General features: G+C 42.2%; 1 protein-coding gene and 1 long non-coding RNA gene across 18 annotated transcripts in view; both read right to left on the bottom strand.

Moving 5' to 3' along the window:
- LOC118167211 overlaps positions 1 to 2,562 on the bottom strand; it is a 20,961-nt gene extending 18,399 nt beyond the window's left edge. For all 6 annotated transcript variants that reach the window (XR_004751016.1, XR_004751015.1, XR_004751017.1 and 3 more), the window contains exons 1-2: positions 2,522 to 2,562; positions 1,995 to 1,999 (exon numbers count right to left, since the gene is read on the bottom strand). This is a non-coding gene — a long non-coding RNA (uncharacterized LOC118167211). The remainder of the gene's footprint in view (positions 1 to 1,994; positions 2,000 to 2,521) is intronic.
- A 10,070-nt stretch (positions 2,563 to 12,632) lies between these two features.
- The window catches only part of LOC118167031 (melanopsin-like), a 46,519-nt gene continuing 38,572 nt past the window's right edge, over positions 12,633 to 20,579 (bottom strand). For 11 of the 12 annotated variants that reach the window (XM_035326230.1, XM_035326238.1, XM_035326232.1 and 8 more), the window contains 2 exons: positions 18,930 to 19,079; positions 12,633 to 13,864 (listed from right to left, as the gene is read on the bottom strand). In XM_035326230.1, coding sequence (XP_035182121.1) covers positions 13,475 to 13,864; positions 18,930 to 19,079 — 540 coding nt within the window. In that variant the 3' untranslated portion in view covers positions 12,633 to 13,474. Of the gene's footprint in view, positions 13,865 to 18,352; positions 18,440 to 18,929; positions 19,080 to 20,579 lie in introns of all 12 variants that reach the window. The other variant, XR_004750888.1, reaches the window with a different exon arrangement.

The following is a 20,579-nucleotide window of genomic DNA, read 5'->3' as shown; positions in this document are numbered from 1 at the left end:
GGGGACACTTTGGGTTCAGTTTTAGCTCTCTTTTCCCCCACAAACAGTCCTGTGGGCTTGAAATGCCCATTGTTCCTTTACTTTAGTCCTACGCTGCTAGCTCTATACACCGCATGGCAACATAAATCATGAAAAACTCTAAAGTACGTGGAACCAAGCCGGTAGAAGAAAGAGGGAAGAAGCAGTCTAAATTTTTTCCCTATTAATTTGGTGTTCTTCATTTTCTTTTCCATTAGGCAAATAGCCATTTTGCAGCTATTTTTTTCCCCCACTCAATTTTGTGCTCAATTTTTCAGTATTGAGTGCTCAAGGTTGTATATAACATAACTCAGAAAGGTTACCATGCAACATAGTTGAGCTGTTTGAATAATGCAAGGCCATCGATTATTTAAGTCTGCATTTCTATTTGCTCTTGGACAAGCATGAGGACTAAGGTTTCATGGACTAGGACTAAATCTGGCCAGAGATTTTTTTTTCTTTTACTTCTATTCCATTTTTGCACAGAAATGTAATATAGAAAATTATTCTGAGAAGATTTTCCAGCTTTATTTTCCATCAAAGCAGAAAAGTCTGGATTTTCTGTTTTTCCTTTTCCCCCTTCTCATCCCCTTCACTCTGCTACATGGCCCAAGGATTCTCTTCCATCAGTTTTCTTTGTTATACTGCAGCTTTTCAAAATTTGGCTATGTTTTTGAAAGTGTTAGAAAATGGCAAGAGGAAAAATGAAAAAACGAGAAGTACCAAGTTATAGATTTAATTTGCTCTGATACCTTCAGTGAGGAAGTATGGAAACCAAGGAAGAATGCTTTTAAGATGTAAATACTTCTGAAAGAAGTATTTCACGAGAGCCTGGAGACAAACAATCCATACAAAGCATAGCTTTAACATGTTCAAGGAATCTCTACTCTATTTTCTCACAGGAAGCTGAACTCAAACTTTTGACCTCCAGTTCCTCCATCTCTCAGCTTTGGGTAACAGATGGGATCCTCAGACCCTCTTGGAGCAATGTTTCCATTTTTACCAGTTAAATATGGAAAAGAAGGGGGCTCTGGTAATTCCCCAAGGCAACATCATTCCTCTGTGGGCAATGCACTTGAATAATAGCTTATGTCAAAAAAAATCATTCTGAAGGAGCACAGTGCAAAACCGTCAACAAGCAATGTAGTTTCAACTTTTGCTTACTGTGCATGTAGGGTACACACCCACTGTTGGCTCTCCTACAGGTCAGAGCACATGTAACTATGAACGTAGTGACAAGCACCGCTCTAAAAACATCTATTGTTAAGACTGATTACTCTTCAGCTAGCATATGGCTCTTCTCTTGATGAACTCCCTTGTATCATTAAACAAAACTCATGATGAGCTGCAGTTGCCCAGAAAAGACCCCTAGAAGTGATTAATGGAAAATGAGCAGTTACTATTAGCAGCATTTTCTACACACACAGCTTTAATGGCAGCTCCTGCTGTTCTCATCCATTAGCATCTAGCAGCTTGATGAGCGGCCATGAATCCTGGTCAGACTGGGATTTTCTTATTGCACTGTAGAATTGGCTCTAGATAGCAGACAAACAGACAAAATGAATAAGAAGACAGAAAGGACACTCTCCCATCTGTTCTCTGTCTCTTCCTCATGGCTGCCAGCATGCTTCCCATTGGCAAGGTTGCAGCCACATGTTAACAGCAGCAGTAATATGGTAACAACACTGGAAGTGGCAAAGCAGCATTAGCAATGCACGTTAATTACTGTAACACTTAACATGACAACCCAGGAGTATGTTAATTAATAGCTTAACCTGCTTGTACATCTCACAAATGCTGACTTTTTTTTTTTTGGCTTCCCAGATTGCTTTTATATAGTCTACAAGGAGGTTTTCAAAGCCAGAGCACTAAAAATAAAAAAAGATATTTTCCCTATTTGTAGGGCTTCCTAAATTTCAGGATAGTTTTCTCCCAAGCTGCTTTGTAGCAACAAGGGTGTTAGAAGCTAGATCTACCTTTTCTGCTGGTTTCAGCAGAAGTTATCACCATAAGGGAGTTCTCAGAAGAACTCTAGGCAAACACCAAGCATTTCTGGTATTTGGATGCAAAGAAGGTCCAGGTGCAGTGAAGAGCTAAGAGATGTAGAAAGGACTAGAAAGCAGTGCTAAAGCTTTGTCCAGACCTAGCAGCTGTGGCTCGCGAGCATCTGCAATGGAAAAGCACTACATCTCTTCAGTATGTTCTGTACTAGTAAAAGTAGCTGAAGTGCTTCTTATACAATATACTGGGCCTCAGGGAGACAAAACTATGCTCAGAGAAGGAAAGCAGAGGGCATAGCACAAACCAGAGCCTGCAAGGGAATGGCAGAGGATCTGCAGAGGATCATTCCCTGCAAGGGAATGGCAGAGGATCCCATACCCTCAACATCCCCTTGCTGCCAGCCCCAGGCCACTGAGGGATATGACAACCACCAGTCCATTCCAACAATTTTACTTCTTGCTAGATTATTTCTTATAAGGAATAAAATGAAACAATACCTGACCAAAAACTGCGTCTTCCAACCACTCCCTTGCAGAAGTACCATGAGGCATGAAATCAATCTTTTATTGCTTGCCCCTGATGCTAACTGGGGACACCTGCCATGGTGTTGGAGCTGTAGCAGAAGGCAGAAGTGTTTTTTTTTTTTTGATCCTTTTTTTTTTTAAAAAAAAGAACAAGAACTGAGAACTGAAAACATCTGTGAGAAATTTCACAACTTCACCTGCTGTACCAGTTTTAGGCAAGCAACTTTGCATCCTTTATGGTGGCATTTTCATTCAGCCTGCTTTTGTTCTGCATTTGCTCCCTCCCTGTTGCATTGCCACTTGTTGGTCTGGCCTATGCAGCTCTGCCAAGTTTCAGCTTACACCATTAACATTTTCTCTCTCACTTCATGGTCTATATATTTCATGCTTTAAAACACCAACAGCTCTGTTTTTCCTCCAAAAACTCTGTGCTTCCCGATTCAAAGCTATACTGTAGCTTTTAGTTCCACTGCATATTCATCTTAAAAATTAAGTTTTTGAGATGCTGCTTTTCCTCTGGACCAGGTTCTGCCAAATGCTTTCTCGTTATGTCAGGCAGATTCAATTTCACTTTCCTTTGGACTAAATATTGCTGCAGATACCCAACACTTCCAAACTGGTACATAAAAATAGAGGGGCCTTTCATCCACTTCTTTTTTGTTGTTGTTGTTATTTCTAATTTCTTGTGGTTCGTGTACAAAACAATAGAAACCTTTGCAGTGACCATTTCTGGGTTCTTACCAAATTACCAGCCGGTTTGGATGGCAGGAGCTCAGCCCTTTGCTATTAATGGGCCGAGACGTGTCTCCATGTACCTGGGTGCCCAGGAGCTGGATATAGCCCCTGCGTCACCTGAAATCCAAGAGCACCCTCCTGGCACGTGGCACAGGACGTTCCCAGGAGCTGCAGACGGGTGTCTTGTTTTAATGGGCATGTTTCCTTGGAGTGCTTTAGAGCAGCGAAAGGATAAAAGCTTAAGGTTTTAAAAGGTATCACTGTTTCAAATGGCAGCAGCATACGTGGCCTTTCCCTGAATAATGCCAGTAAAGGGCTTTACAACTTCCTTTGCCCTTTATCCATAAAACAGCCGCTTTGTTCCCACTGCTCCCCTCTTTTGCTGCTGGTGGAACTGGGAAAAGGCATTTTTACCTGGGAGAAAGACTCAGTGGCATGCAGTAATGGCTGCAATCCCAATAGTACGCTCAAAAGCAAGCCCCTTCCCCAGCACCTAGTGGCAGGCTTTTGCTCACCCCACCCTTTTGTTCTTCAAGATACAAATAACCTGGCAATGCCAATATCACCTCCACAGCAGCACCTAGTTATACGTGTTAGGAACAGTGCACGGAGAGATGCTGGTTAAATAGGCTATTACTTCATGCAGCAAATTCCAGGAAAATGCGTTATTTTGATTACAAGCACTCAGAGTGGGAACTGCGAGTACAGCACTTGAGATAAGGAGGAGACCAGATAGATTTAAATAGCACATCCCGGTATGACTTATTATGTAATTATCTGCTCCCCATCACCCCGAGGTCTGCGTGTCTCAGGCAGCTAAAAATAGAGCTGCCTCCCTCTGCTCTGCCGCCCTCTCCTTGCAGCCCATGGGGGAAGAGACTTGACTCACCCCCTTGTGTTTGGGTGGGTCCCATGAGCAGCAGCAGCCAGGGGAAACGGCAGTCACCCACCTGGAAGGGACACTGCTCTCTCCTGAAGCTGTAGCTGTCGCTAAGGCGAAGATATACTCACCTGAGTTACTCCTTGGACAGCGTGGTCCAGAGGCTGCCCTCATAAAGTATCGCTTCTCCGTGCTCCAGGGAGGCAAATGTCTCCTTCCGAGGCACCCTGTGACTCCAGTCACCCCAGGCTACAGAAAATATAAAAAAAAAGAAAAAAGAAAGAAAGAAAAAAAAAAAACACAGTACCTGGAAACGCTTACCTTTTATACACTTTATTTTTTAATTTAATTTTCTGTTTGCTGCACCAAAAATAGACCAAAGCTTTTCCTTTTACACCTGTCTGTGAGCAGCAGTGATGGATGTGCGCTGGGACCATTAGTGTTTCTCGTATTTCACCAGGTCACTACGAGGACATTTGTGTGCAGGCATGCTGCGCGTCCTTATGCCACCCTCAGCCATTTCCTTTATGGGACAAAATAACAGTAATTTTGATTTTTAACAGGACGTACCACACAGCACAGTCACAAGGTTCTGGGACTCCTTCTGTCATTGCCAATGCTTTATAAAACTGGGACTATAAATTTCAGTTACTATGCAAAAATTAAACTACCTGTAGGCTAGAATGGAAGCGTGGGCAACAATTTTTCCAAACTGATTATTAAAAAAGGTTACATGTTTGGGGAGAGAAGGCTGGGAAACCCTGCCCTTACAAATACCATTTCTATTTTAATTTCAGTTTACATCCATGAAGCGTACTAGAATAAAGACTGAATATAATAATTGATCCAGTGCCTGCTTTTTAGTCGTGTGTCCTAGAGTGGGTCACAAACATTTATTTCAGTGGCAATCCTGACTGTTTACTTGAGTCTATAACTTAAATTCACTGTGCTATGCAGGTAGAAATATTAAGTTAATATTAATATAATAAATATTAATTTTGGGTCCCAGAAGAGATTCAGCATCACTGCTGTTGCGTTGTTCAGATCTAGGAGTTTGCTCTGTATTTTTGATGTAATACCTACTGTTGAAATCCAAGTATTTTGGTTATTTTGTCCACGTGCTGCAATGAGGGGGAGTGAAGGGTCTGCTCTCTGTGCTTGGACTGGAGACAACGCTGCTACCACCTGGGCACATGCTCATGCTACGTCCTACTCTACTGATGTTAAATGAGGATAATTACATTTTCCTCCTTCCTAGAAGAGCTGGGAGACAGCCTGTTGATAAGTTAGTCCCTGAAGTGCTTGCCAACTGCTTAAACAGCCTGTAAATATTTTGCAGATACCCTTTAACTGCAAACACGGCCTGTTTCTGCTCCAGGTGTCTCAGGCCCTTTCCCTCACCTCCCTGATGCCGTCGGAAGAGCAGGCAGAGGGAGGGGCTGTGAGGGGGCAAGGATGAGGACAACAGACCCCAGAGCTCCTTGTGGTGAGGAGCAACCAAAGCAGCATTGAGTTTTGCCCATGGTATCCAGTGGCCTTACTGCACTGCTGGTTCCTGCTGTTATCTGTGGGTTGGAAGTCCTGGGTTTGGGGAGACACACCAGAGGAGACCATCAGTGGAGATACGGATATATTCGCTTGCTCATACCCTACAAGAACTGGAGGGCACCAAATGCAATTACAAGGCATTATCTCCAAACAAGCCAAGGGAGGCTCCGCTTCATGGAAATCCTAATTAAACTGCAGAGCCCCAGGGGAGTGTTGCGGTTGTTAGGCTTTCACACGAGTCCCAGAAGCAATTCCATAAATCCGTGGAAGGAAAAAGTCTGTGAAGGCTTATTAAATACAATTTCTGGCATGGAATTGCTGAAGGCTGGGAGAGTAAAGCAGGAAATTATTAGTATATGCTATACTTCTCTTCCTAGCCACTTGTTGCTGGCCAGAACATTAACTTAAATGGACCCTTGGTCTGTATGATTTTTTTTCATTATTTTTTAATGCAAAAATTCACATTCCTGTCTATTCTGGCCGTAAAGCAAAGCTTGAAAAGGTCATGACTCAAAAATTATCTAAACAGAATTCATTGTGGCAGTCCTCTGCTTTTTACCCAGTATCATGATTATTTCAATCTGTCATTTCTGAGTGTTTGGGATCATCCATCTTGAGCTTGGCTGTGGCTGCTGGAGGCCAGGACTCGAGGAGCAAGATGGAGACTTCTTTACTATCTGCCCTTTGCCTTGAGAAGCCCATTGTTTCCCACTCAAAAGCTGTTTTTCTCTCTCTTTTTCTTGGCTTATTAAACCCGCTGATCTCCCTGTAGCCTGTGCTATCAGAGTTTTCAGTATTTTAGCAACAGCGGCGTGCCAGCAGTACACAACAGCCTCGTCTGAATCAGCGGCATGTGAAGAGGCACGATTCAAAGAGGCAGGCTCTGTGGGATGCTTGAAATCACCCTCCCAGTTTTCCAGTTTCCGCCCTTCGCTTATACGCTTTTGGAAACGGCACTGTGGTCAAAATGGAAACATGGTCATGGGAGCTTCTCGTCTGGAAATCTTAGTTGTTAATTCTTGCTGGACAGGAAGAATTTCACCCCAAAGCATGTGCCTCGGTGCGTTAACAGCACCGGAGTGCAGCACGAAGACACAACCGTGAAAGCCCATCTACCAGGCACCTTCAGCAGGGCTCAGAAGCTGTTCCAGGAAAAATCATCACACTGGGAAAAATAAATTCAGAGCAGCACAGAAACAAAGGCTTTCTGAGGAAACATCCTATGCCAGAAGGGATGTATGCCAAGGCATCCACAAGGAAAAAAAGAAAAGGGGGTGAAGGGAGGGAAGAAAAGAAAAAAAAAAAAAACACACACACAGTAATTTCCAAAGTAGGCAAGGCAGTGAAACCATGGAAAAACCACTTTTCACTTGCCCATTTCCTGTGTCCTAGCAGACCAGTACACCTGGTAGACCAAAGGCTGGGGGAATAAGGCATGCAGCAGCGAGCCACAGGGGCTGTACAGGTTTCGTCACTTGCTGCTGGCTTCCCCAGTGCTGCAAAATGAAGTCTTCAGCTGTTCTGCGATTGTAAACAGACTCTGGGGCTAGGAGGAGAAGGCCAAAGCAGCTCAGCTCGCAGAAGCTGGCGTGTGTGGCTTTCAGGCAGTGGTGGTGAGGAAGGAATCAGAACAAAATGCAGGCTTGGCCCTTCCAGGCAGCTGAAGCTGAATTTATTTCCACATTGCAAAATACCTTAGGGGACAGGCCATTTTTCCACTAAAGCTGGCAAAAAAACAGATGACAGAGCCTGCTGGTCATCCAGCAGTGTCTCCCCTTGGCAAATCAGAAGCAGCAACTTGCTCGATGGCTGGATTTTGTCAGGACATTTGCTGCATTTCCCCAGTGGGCTTCTGCCCTGTGCTCGCTCCTGCCAGTCACTGATGTACTGACATCCGAACCACTCCGTCCCTTTTAAAACCATCAGCAAATCAGTCATCTCAAGACTTTCTTAATACCTGATTTTGTTTCTGCAGCTATTTGGACTTTTTTAAAAGTATATTATTGTTCTCCTGAAGCAATGAGTACGAGGCTGAAGTGTGGTATTAGAGTCATTTATTTCATAACCCCGCAACACACAGGTCCCGGGCACAAAAATAACCAACACTTAAAACCCCATCAGAATCCATTACTTCACTGTTAACTAATTCTAACTTATTCCTGTTAACTAATGCTAACTTATTTCTGTGCTGAAACTGACATTTAACTTGAAACCATTTTCTTCCCCAGACATGGTTAAAGGCAGCCATATCCCCCCAGCTTTTATTCCGCTGGGTTTAACAAGACAAATGAAGTGTACATCCATAAGAGGAACTTCTAATTCCCCTTTCCTCCACATACTCCGTATAATTTTTTTCTGTTTTCACCACAAACGGTGAGAAATGCATGGAGTACTCCAGATGAGACATCCTTGTTGTGTCATCTCTAATGGATGACAATGCTCCTTTCCACCAGCAGCTGGGAAATCTTCCTCTTGCTGCAGGACTTTTTCTGTCTGCATCCAACAGATGAATACACCCAGGTCTTTTTCTGTTCCCATCTTTGGATAACCCAACAGAAACGGACTCAGGATGGACCCACCAGGCACTTCATCTCACTTGGATTGCTTTCACCAGATGGGACCATCTGGGCTTCATCTCCCTTCCTACAGAGATGGAGCTGGCCGTTTTGCCGCAGCCCTGGTGGCTCAATTTCCATTATAAGCTCTTGTTTTCATTTGGTTTACATTGACCAAATTCAAATGTGTTCAGTCTCAAATTTTCCACACTTTTAGGCTGCTCTAGGCTGGATTTTTTTCCCTCCAACAGAGGAAATGGGGATCATTTTTTTCCAAGAGCACGCCCATGGAAAATTGGTTGTTAACATTAAATACATCCATCTGCTTCTTTGAAGAGCTTTACCACCTGCTTACAGTGGAAAGGAACCTAAAATTTGGCAAGGAGAAACTCCCGGGAGACATCTTCTGCTGTCCTCATGAAAATCTACCTACATTTAGCACATATCCATATACATTTCTGAAAATTCCCATGTTTTCATGTATCCACTATCACATGTCTCAGACTGTTCCACGGGGACCAGGCTTGCCCCTTGTGGTGAAAAGGCAGGGCTGGGACATGTCACCCTAAGGAAGTTGTGCTGCTGGCAATGGCAGCTGTGACAAATCTCTCATGTTATTGCCTATGTCTTTGCTCTTTCAGTCCAGCACGGGGTCCTTTAAGATTACAAGGCCCTTCTGAAACTTTGCTTTAAGAAGGCAAATGCATCTGACTTTTAAACTAAAAATATTTACATGATACACATGGTACGTGTGACAAGCACAATTTAAGCATACTACAGCCAAACTCTCCACGTAACTACTTGTCCATTCAAGGCATGCAGCCAGAATATTAAGGTATAGACCAGGCTATGGATGAGGTGCAAACCAAGCAATAATCACCAGCTTGCATTGAGACTGCCCAGGAGTGCCAGCTGCATCTCAGCGGCTTCCACTTTGTCTGACCCTATCTTGCAATTTCATGGCACTTCTGAACTGAACCACAGACAATTTTTATCTGTTCCCAGCTGAGAAAGGAGTCTGTGCTTAAAATGCTGCATGTTGCACACCTAAGCTTCTAGCTCTCCCTTAGCTTACATGGCTTTCAAGTAGTTGTGACAGAACAAGACCAAAAAAAAAAAAAAAAAAAAAGCCTACAGACCAGGTGTAAAAAAGAAAAAAAAATGAGTAAAGAAATTTAAAAATAGTGTATTTCCCCCCATCCAGTGCTTTTCAGTTTTATGCATCACATGTCTCTTTGGAACACAAACATTTCTCAGAATGGAAGAGAGCGAATGGAAGAGAAATTCAGCAGAGTGGAAGAGTTTCCTTATTCAGTGGTGCCTCCTGGAAAGAGGAAAGTAAATGGGTGTTTGCAAACTGGATGAGGTTTCTAGAATAACGTAGTATAAATCTTGCTTCATGCCAACTCAAGACAACAAGATTTATTAAGATTCAAATAATTAATCTTTTTTTTTTTCTTATTTGAAATCTTTATTTAACTATCAGAATTAATTGTTCACTGATTTATGGTAAAAGACAATGTTTACACTTGTGGTCTGAACTTGCTGTTACTCATGGAAACTGGAACACGACCTATAGCTGTGCTATACAAAGACTTAGCAGAAACAATCAATGTTTGGCTTATTGTCAGTCAGATGTAGTGCAAAGATCAGAGTCTGCTGCCACAGTTCTAACGTATTGCCTTGGGCTAATTCTTTCTATTTTATTTGTGTGATTTCTAACAACCCGGTTAAAGCAATCTTATATCGAAAGTTGCTGAGCAACTTCAGATTTTCCCAAGTCACTGAACTCTAATTTTAGATGCCAACCTGTTAGGCTATGTACTCAATTAGGCAAGTGCTTGGCTGCAGGTGAGTAGCCTATGTGACTTCAGTGGAGCTGCTCTTGTAAATGAAGTTATACATACACTTTCTTATTCACTGGATCAGAGCCACAGGCTTCAAAAACTGTGACTCAACTTCCATATTCCTCTGGCTGGTTCCTGAAGTTAATCATTAAATAAGAGAAACAAACGATGCATAGTTTCATGTAATTCCTAAGAATTTTTTTATTCTGTTTGAGTGAACCAATACATGCCTTTGTGAAGTGGGAATCAGCAGTTAATATTGTACATTTGTATGTGCCATCTAGTCTAATGTGGCAACAGAGAAGTACGTAGAATTCTTCTGTATAGTAGTAGTCAATTTAAGACTGATTTGTTCCGTGACTGATGTTTCTGCAAAATCACACACTGATGGTAATAAATGTATCTGATATTGCATACAACCTTGTTTTATCACTCTATTGCTATTTCATTTGGCATTCTAGCCTACATCAGTTGAAGAACACAGTAATTTTGACATTAGCTTCAGAAGCAATAGCACAAATAGTGAATAACATCAGCAGTATAAAAGTGGAACACTTCTTTGCACATACCTCAAAAGCCCATTAGTTTTCTGAGACACATTATTAGTACTAGCACATATGCAAGAGATCACTGGAAAATCAATCTTGCAGGCTAAAAAGTAGAAAGCAAAACTTTGTCTGGTTACAGGGGAATTTGTTCACTGTTGCTTTAGGTCTTATTTTCTTCATCCCATTGTAAAATATGGCAATATCCTGTCTACGGTCCTACCGGTACAAGTCTGTGAACACCACAGTGCAAGATCTTCTCAAGGGCATGTTTTTGTGTCTTGGAACACTGAAATTCTTTGTTATTGTTATTTAGAGTTAATTACAGCAGTAAAAGTCAGGTACAAGACTTGGAAGGCTTATAAGAACATTTGCTTCCAACATCTGGCTCAGGAAGAAAGGAGATACTGCAGCTGAGGATATTAAATGCAAGAAGTAAGGTCACTGGCTGCACAGTCGGCATAGGAAAAAGGTACAAAAAAAAAAAAAAAAAAAAAACACAACAAAAAACCATGGAAGAAGAATCAAAGGCGGCAATGTAGTATGTTAAGCCTCATCCATTTTCCATGAATGGGGTATTTAACTAGGATTTGCTTACTCGCTGTGGCCCAGACCGCATGCTGGATGGCAGCCTGGCACTGAGGAGCTGCAGGTGAGAAGGTCCCCATTCCAGTCCCTGGCAGCTGTGCCGTACCACCTTCTGACTGCACTGGTCCTCCAGCAGCGGAACTGCCTCTGGAAGTGCTGAGCTGACTGCAGGTTAGCCTAGCATTATGCCTGTGCCCGGCAGAAAACCTGGTGCCTGTTGGGCACGGCCTTTGGCAGCCTGGCTGGGGTTATGTACAACCATATGTATGCAGACACACCTATGCTCCACCACCCCTCCCCCCCCCCCCACCCTCTCCAAAAGAATAAGGTGGTTTTTGGGCCTCATTTCTGGTGAGGGTCTCCAGACACCAAGTTAGGTCAAGTAATAACAGAATTGATGGCTTTAGCATTGCAATAAGCAGCCTGACAGGAATACGGCTTGGCAGCCTCTGTCAGTAATCACCACTGTAACTCAGCAGAGGTTTACTTCCCAAAAAGAGCAAAACCTATTCCAAAGTCAAGTGTCTCAGTCATCTTGAAGGTCTGCTATGCTGACACCCTGCAGGGCATGGGTCTGCGAGGTTGGAGGTAGCCCTCTCTCTTCTGAGCTGCTTTGGCCTTCAGTTTGTACCACAGTCATGTTTCAACCCTGATCCTCTCTTCTAGCTGCAAACAAGATGTGTGTCATCTTATTCATTGAAACAAACACATACAGCAAGTGACCACACTCAAACTTTCTATGTTTCTGCCTGTTCTTTACATCAGGAGAACAAACAAGGAGATGGCTTCTCAAGACCAGTCAGTGTGTCCACACTACTTGAAACTGCTCTCAGTGCTCTCTGCACTGAGATAGAGTCACGGGAACAAACAGAAAGCAGGAACAGAAATTCCCATGTCCAGACACTTGTTGGATGTCTACTAGTTGGATGTTGGAGTGCTACTAGACTCACTGGAGCAAAAATTTGCACTATTATATCCTGGGAAACTCTACCAAGAGAAACTTTCTACCAAGATATACTGATGTTATGTGAAGGATAATATAGTTCAACTTGTCTGCATTTGAAGGTCAGAGACTGAAAGGGAAGATGAAGATGTGGAGAACATGTTTTAAGAAGGGAAAATGATTTACAAAAGAAAAAATGCATTTAGGAATAAAATGCTGGGAGGGTATTCCAAGCCTGAGCTATAGCATAAAGCACAGACAAAATAAACACTAACCACCAGTAAAATGTGACTGCAGATCTTGTACTAAACACCACAGTGCCGTGGAGCTTTCTCCCCAAGGTGATGTCTTACCCACTCTGAAGGCCTCTGGTAAGGGACGTGTAGGAGAAGACATCCTCCTGGGACATTTTAGAAGACTAGAGAAGAATCTCCACTGAAGAAACAAGTGATCTATAGCAGCCAAGGCTTTATTTCTCATCAATGAATTGTCAAGCCAGTTGTGGAAGTTCACCTTTTAATCACAGATTCATTAGGATTCATCCACATTTAATCAACATTGTAAGTGAAGGTGCTCTAAATGCTTCTGTAGGTAGAATTATAAGTTTTAGCACATTGCATTTAGCACATTCACCTTGCATTGCGACATTCAGGCGATTGCACTAATGCTGAGGTAAAATCCAAACTTCTATCACTAACCTTTATAAGCAAGCAGTTACTTCCCAGTTACATGGTAAGTCCATCTATTTATGTTTAGGAAGCTGCCTATTACAAAAATTAAAATAAAGTAAAAATGCTGAAAATGATTTGATTAAAAGTTCAGGTCGTCTAGCAGTATTACCTCTGGGGCTGGTGGAAGCTGTGGCCTTGTGGTGCTTCCCTTCACCATCCAGAGAAGAGCTGCCAAAACACGAATGCTGTTTCCCATGCAGGTAGCAGAAACATTCAGCAGCTCCCCCTGCTCTTGGTTCAATTCTTTTTCCTTCTTCTGGCATCTTTGGTTACAAATCAAGGTTCAGGGCCCCATGAAGCAGGAGAACGACTCAACTGATGCTACTCGATCACGCTGCCAGATCTTCCACTGCTCATTTCCTGCAGCTTAGTCTGAAAGAAAGCTTGTTTCCATGCCTGAACTGGTCTGGACAAAGATAAATCTGAATGCTGCCTAGTGACTACTATATAAACATACAAGAAGCCTGATGATCTAAGCTACAAGGCTTCAGTTATTTGGTATAATTAAGTGGAGAAGATGCCAAGAAAATAATTGCCAGAAAGTCTTCTTTTGACACACTTATGATAGAAATTTCTCAACTGCTTCGAGGAACTCTGTTGATGAGCTAAGCCCTTCCAAATCCAATAGATTACTCTTTTTGTCATGGAAGTGGAATAATTCAGTCTCTTCCTCATCCAGTTCCTCTTGAAATAGGTTTGTCTCTGAGGTAGGAATGATAATGATGCGAGGGACTGTATTGCTAATGATAGAGTCCAGGCCTCCATTATTTTGACTTTCTTGAGCTTCCATCCGTGAAGTGTCTGAGCCTCCTCCTCTGCTGACATTGGTGCTATTCAAACCGACAGGCAGAGAAGCTGCTCTTAGGGAGCTGGCCACAAGTGCTTCAGGGGGACTGTGGAGGACTGACTGCCCAAGCACCTTCTCCAGACAACTGGAGGACAGTGACACCTGGAGTGGAGACATAAGCTTTAGTGGCAACATACAGCACAGGTCTATGGAAACCAGTATTTGAAATTCAGTAGCGCTTTGCTGCTGGAGTCACCGGTCATATTTTCTAAACATTTGAATCACTGACTAGAAAGAAGGAAAATTGTGATGTGTTAACATCTACAGCTTGGAAATCGGAATGTTAAAAGAAACAAAGGACAACAACATGCTTTAATATCATCAGAGATCAAAAAGAAAGAAGAAAAGCTCATTCCTTTATTTGACAAAAAATAATTTTTCCCTTTTTGACATGTCTCAAAGTACTAGATAACTGTACTTCTCTCTCTCATTGAAAAGATCTCAAGAAAAGACCCTAGGACATTGTATTCATGGCGTCTTGAAGTGGCTCCTTCTACTGCCTCACACAAACTTGGTAGCTTTGTACACTGGACAGTACTTCTACCAACGAAGAAGGGAAGAAGAGCAACTGAAATTCTGCTTTGCTAATCATTTCACATCTGTTTGTTTTGAAAGAACTCTAATTTCTAACTTGGCCTTGATGACAACTCCTCTGTGACCTTTACATAACTCTTCCTGCACAGTACAAAAACTAGAGTAAAATAAGTAAGCTTTGAAAGTATTAGTTAATATTTAAATGTACTGGAAATGAAAGGTGTGAGTGATTAATTCTCGCTTGTAGAAAATGATAGTTAAAGTCATAAAATCACTGTGCCAGACAGAGAGAGATGTTATAGGTTCTTCCTGGGGAGAATCAACATTTAACGTGCAATGCAGTGTTTACTTCATTACATGTGTATTCCCAAGAAGCCTGATAGAATTCAGAGTAAGAGCAAGCTTTACTGAGATTGCTATAGAGCATCTTTCAGAGTTATAGTTCTACCTACTACTCTTAATATGGTTTTAAAGTATGTTAATTATCTACATTGAATATCTCCATTGTGTGAGCCTCTTGTAACAGTTCTATAAAATATTTCCTTTGTTGCAGATATACCTATGGCACCCACAAACCTCATTAATTCAACTTTAGTATTCTTGAAGCATTTTCGCATGTAATTCCCATTGATTTATAGGGTCTTGATGCTGAAACAGCTTTTAAAATTGTTAGACCAGATTGTAGCATGATTACAGCCCAGCAGGATGACTCTTAGGCCTCTGTCTCCCTGCAGTCAGTGGGCTGCAATTATTGCCTTTATGCTTACAAATAAACAGTTCCTTAACTCAAATAGGGAAGGCTTTATTATTATTATTATTTAGATTTAGGGATTGTCATCTCAGAAAGTGGTTTGGAAAAATGTATAATTGCATAGCATAGATCTAGTCTGATTTTACAGACAAAAAGCAAATGTGTTTTCACACAAATGTTATGTTTTTGAAAAATAAAAATCAGACTATTTGCTGTGCTTGTCTCTCTCTGTCAGTCTAGGTTTACAATTAGATACAGGCATATACTGCTGCATTACGTAGTTCTATTCCACAGGCACGAATCATTTACAAATACCTATTAATAATGATTTCTCTAGCCGCTGTATCCACCCCACTGGAGGGAAGCATAATATGCTAAAAGGTGATTTAAATAAACCTGACAGAGAAGAAAAGTCTGTTCTTCCAAACCAAGACTGCAAAAGAATGAGAAAAACAAAAACAACAAAACAAAAAAAAACAACAAAAAACACTCCTGTCTGTTGTTTTAGCTGCACCAGAAGGTCAGGTTTCCTCTGTATACGGCTTAGTGGGCATGACACCACTTCCAGGTTTTCCTGTAGGGAGAGCCTTGCTAGCTAAAGCATTGGGACAACTGATCTGGGGATGGTTCAACCCCTGCTGACTCACTGTGAGGAGTGAAGAGAGAAGAAAAGAACTTGGCACTTGTTCATCTGAGTGACAGCCAATCCCCTCACTGCCCTACACTGCCCTGCTGAGGGAAGTCATCCTGGTCCCAGAGGACACACAGCTTTCCCCACAAATGAAGCACTTGTTCATGACAGCGTTTAAAGCAGCACTAAATAACAGGTGCCCACTCCCTTTAGCGCTCCTGCTGGACGACTTATCTGAGCAAGTGTGAGCCATCTTTCCCCTATCATAGGCATCTCTACAGGGCACATCCACACAAGGTCAGAGCTATCATCGGCCATTTCACATTGGATAATTCCCCTGATATGGAACCTGGATGCACAGAGCACACCTTGCAACTCTCCTTTGAGATCAAGCATTCAAACCTACATTATCCATATAATAAACACCTGCATTTTAGTGCTTCCAAAAGGGCCTTCTCACTGCCACACCAGGTTTTCTAGTGTCAGTTTACACCAAGCCTATTCCTATCCTAATTGCAATAAGCCATGAGGCTGGATCATATCTTTGTGATAGTGCAGAAGAAAGTCCTGTGTGTTTTTTTTTGCTTTGAAAATGACCAAATTTGAGACAGTGAATAGTTTTTTTTACTTTCATTTGAGAGATTGTCTTTACTTTTTTTGGCAACACAACTGCAAACACACATTATCATAGAATCGTATAATATCCAAGTTGGAAAGGACCCACATGGATCATCAAGTCCAACTCCTGGGTCCCCAAAGGACCATCCCAAAAAATCAGACCATGTGTCTGAGAATGTTGCCCAAATGCTTCTTGAACTACAGGATTAAGGAATCTTTATCTCAGTCAGTGAAGAATTTAGAGTTGCATTAATTTTTTAGATGGTGGTAAGGTGGTTTTATTAAAGAAAGTGTAAGATGCTTTTCCTAAAAAATAAAATATCTGTTTTGTTAAATCAAAGACTTAGGTGACCCTTCTACAAGTTCACACTTGCATTTCCATAAGTGATGACTTTTGCAAGTGCCATAACTAGAATTCAGTCAAAGATAGACCAGCAATGCTATTAAAACACTGAAATAAATACCTAAAAATTCATTTTTAAAGCTGCTATTTAGTTACTAGCTAACAGCTAAGCAGTTACTAAAATATTTAATTATTGAACACTTATGCAGACTGCCTCAGGTCTAGTTTCCTTCTACTTTCTTGTGACACCAAAAGCAAGACAATCCCCAGTACCTGAAGATAATCTCTTGCCTTTGCCACTTGCCTACAACCTTGGACACTCTGGGCTACTGATGGAGGGCAGTTGAAGTATGCAGAACTTTTGAGCCTTGTTGCCTGCCACCACAACTGAAGCCAAGGCCCAGCTACAATCCTTTCATAACAAGAAGTTTTCTTCAGGCCAGGACTAAAATGTGGACACTTATCCATGTCAGTTTAAGTCAATATTTAAGTCAATATTAAGTCAATATTATCAATTAAAGTCAGTTTACATCAGTATTGTCCAATTCAAGCTATCAACTGCTGTGACACTTGGGTTTAGCTCTTCAGTTTTTTCCATCCCCTAAGAAGACAAATCACATGTGCCACAAGTAGGCTGTGGTAACTCATCACCACCTCCCCTTGACTATCAAGGTGTGAGACCTGAAAGCTTCACTTCTTTGTGACCACAGCAGTCGTTTTACCAGATCAGAGAGACAGAGGAGGGAAGAGGGATGGAGAGCAAGGTGACTCTTGCAGTTCGCGCAGCATGAGTTTTCACAAAGCTGCACTGCTTCTTTGCAGTTCTGGCAATTCCTTTCATGCTATCAGACCTTTGCTTAATGTTACACCTTTGCTGATCCTCACTGGCAGTGAAAAATTAGCCTTTGGGCAGAAAGAGGTGGTTTATAGTCACTTCAGGAGCTTTTAAATTTCTTTGGAACTGAAGAGTGGCCTCTTCAAAGCCCATATCCTATCTTCAGCAAGAGCTGAGCCTGTGAGCACCGTAGAAAGGACATTCAGTAAGCATAAATCTGGGCCACACACATAGCACCAGCATCATAGAAAGAAGGCTTATGGACAAGAGGGTGGGTGGCTGCCCCAGAAAATTGACATCCAGACAACCTTGAAAAGTGATAGAAGATGATACAGGAAGCCTGTGTCTCTACAGTATTATCATCACTGCTGCACTTCCTACATTGCTGTTGTCAGTCAATACTATTTACAACAGTTAGAGGAAAAGACCCAGACTTCTCAGGACTTGATCTTAAGGAGATGTGACTGAAGACAGGGCAGATGCATGCAGGAATCATGTCATCGGATGGCCGGAAATTTCTAGAACAAGTTCAGCTTTAAGTTACGCTGTCTCTACCACCCCGGAGACTCTACGTGCCAGAATAGCTCCACGAAAAAGTAGGTGCTATTCAGCCCAGCCAATGCTTGTGTATTGCAAATCCTAAGTCTTTTTGTTCTTGAAAATGCAGCACTGACACGTGCTTGATATTGTGCCACCATACAAATACTCATTTTGAAACTGGCTATATGGCAGTGGCAGAAGCTGACTTGAGGGTGACCTACTGCTCCCATCCTTAGCAGTTCCTCAGAGAATGCGAAGTTCCTCACAGCAGGACACCAAACATCCATGGTTTGGGCAAGGAGTGTGATGCATCCACAGAAGATGCTCTGAGTACTCACCATCTCCTCTTTCAGTGAGGGAAGGGTGGCAGCTGCCAGACTCTCCCACTCTTAGGGAGAAATGGGAGTTTCTTTCTCGTCTTCCCCCTCAACAAAAATAAAACATTTTAATGTACACTGAAAAGAGTTAAAAGGGTGGCTTCTATCATGTCAAATTCTGTTTCGCAGCCCTGACTTTGTGATGAAAGGAGGCTGCCACAATGTCAACACAAGGGTCAGGAAGGGAGAAACCAGAGCTGGGATAGATGAACATGCAAAGAGACAAAGTCAACTTCTTACATTTGACCCTAATGAATCCTCTTTAATGCAGCTTTAGAGCTGTGAGCTGATCTTGGCTTTCCAAAACCAGGCAACGCATCAGCGAAAAAAATTAATAAGGTATTATTGGCATTATCATTACTTAAAAAAAAAAAAAAAAAAAAAAGACAGCGAAGAGGACATTAGAATCAGTATAAATAAAACCTGCAGATGAAACAGATGAACATAAAGACTGAATTATTATCCCAGAGATTACATGCTATAGCAAGATCAGACACTACAATGGAGATTTCCCAGCAAAGACAATTTTTTCCCTTACCTTTTCTACAGCTGCTGTGTTGTAGCTACAGGTCTCAGGGAGCAGATCTCTCTTCTCCTGACTCAGTCTTGTTGAGAAAGAGTGACTTCGTTGAGGCTGCAGTTTCTCATGAGCTGGCTCTACAGGGTCAAGCTCTACATCACTCCAGGTCTAATTACAGACGGTGAAGGATTTCAGACAGTTACACCCTTTATCAAATTCGAAAAGTTCTCAGACTTGAGTAGAAATCTTGCACACTTACAGGAAACTAAAGCTGTTCCAACATAGGTCTCACATTCAAAAATCCGGGAGTGACTGGATTTTTGGTATTGTCCTTTACCCTGGACTACTTTTGTGAACCAACAAAATCATGAAAAATTATTTCATCTTTTTTTCACCACAAAGTTATTCACCCTTTTTTACCTGGTTGCTTGTGTTATGCTTATAGTTGCTTAGTACCTGGTGTCTAAAGATGCGATCCCATTATCTAAGCAAGCGCAACCAAAAACTGTGTTTAACATGCACTGTGGCATTCTGCATGACCATAATTGGTCCAAAACCACGGACAGGCACAGGTTCAAAACCACATTTATATATGTCTCAGCTAGATGTGCAGACCACCCAGGGCTTCACAAGCTCCACGGGCTCAGTTCTACTCTGAACCACCATCAGTGGACAAGAGGCAATGGGTGGGGTCTGCAATCTTCCAAGAACGTGCCAGCAAGGAGCACAGCCGTGACGCTGCAGCCATGCCATTCCATTTACAGGCTTGGGCAGAGGCCATCAATCATGCCTAACTTCATGGAGATTTTTTGATTGAGTTTCTATGGTATCATTCCACTATATTCCACACCAGCTTTTAGATAGGGATAGACAGATGGGGCTCCACACAAGTGGGAAGCTAAAGCATAATTTCACTGCATCACCTTGCTCATACAGTTACGTATTTCTCGCTGTTTATTTCTCCTCCCTCGCTTAATCAAACTAAATGTAACTTCATATGACTCATATATGTTGGCTCTCTGTACTGACATGTACACAGCACACTGGAAAGTGTTGCTGGGAACAGCTGCAGCTTTTACAGTATTGCTAGTGTCATTCCTGCCCATCAATACTTTATTGGAGCATTCCAAAATTTCACTCTGTGCTGCTGTCATGTGCAAGTCATTGAGCTGAGCTTTTATTTCAGCAGCTGTTCTTTCAGCTGAAAGCCATACAGCTGCACTGAGCTGTCAGTTGCCTTGAGAACAATTACCTTTGGCTGCATCAGCTCGGCACAGCACATCGCTAACAGCAGTTGTTTCATTTGAGACCTGTAAGCAAAAGCTGTGCCAAGGGCTGAAGCCTCTTATCCATGCTATCCCACCTCTTTAAACACCAGCACCAGCCAAACACACACAATAACCTGCTAACCCCAATGGACCAAAACCAAGTAGTGAACAACTGTAAAGGACAGATCGGGATGCAGGATCCAGCAGATACTACTGCATTTGACATCAAATAAAGGATTAATGGGGAGAGAAGTTAGGAACAGACTTCAAGTCAAGGAAAGTTAATAGGCAAAAGGGTAGGGGGAAAAAAAGTGAGTGAGGATCCTCCCTCTTTTAAACTATACTAGCACTTTTCCATGGTACTACACGTGCTATCTACAGTGAGCAAATCAAGCACAAG

The sequence above is a fragment of the Oxyura jamaicensis genome, chromosome 4, assembly GCF_011077185.1.
Source record: "Oxyura jamaicensis isolate SHBP4307 breed ruddy duck chromosome 4, BPBGC_Ojam_1.0, whole genome shotgun sequence".
Classification (NCBI taxonomy): domain Eukaryota; kingdom Metazoa; phylum Chordata; class Aves; order Anseriformes; family Anatidae; genus Oxyura; species Oxyura jamaicensis.
Note: the sequence above shows the minus strand (reverse complement) of the source record. Positions and strands in the feature narration are given on the sequence as shown.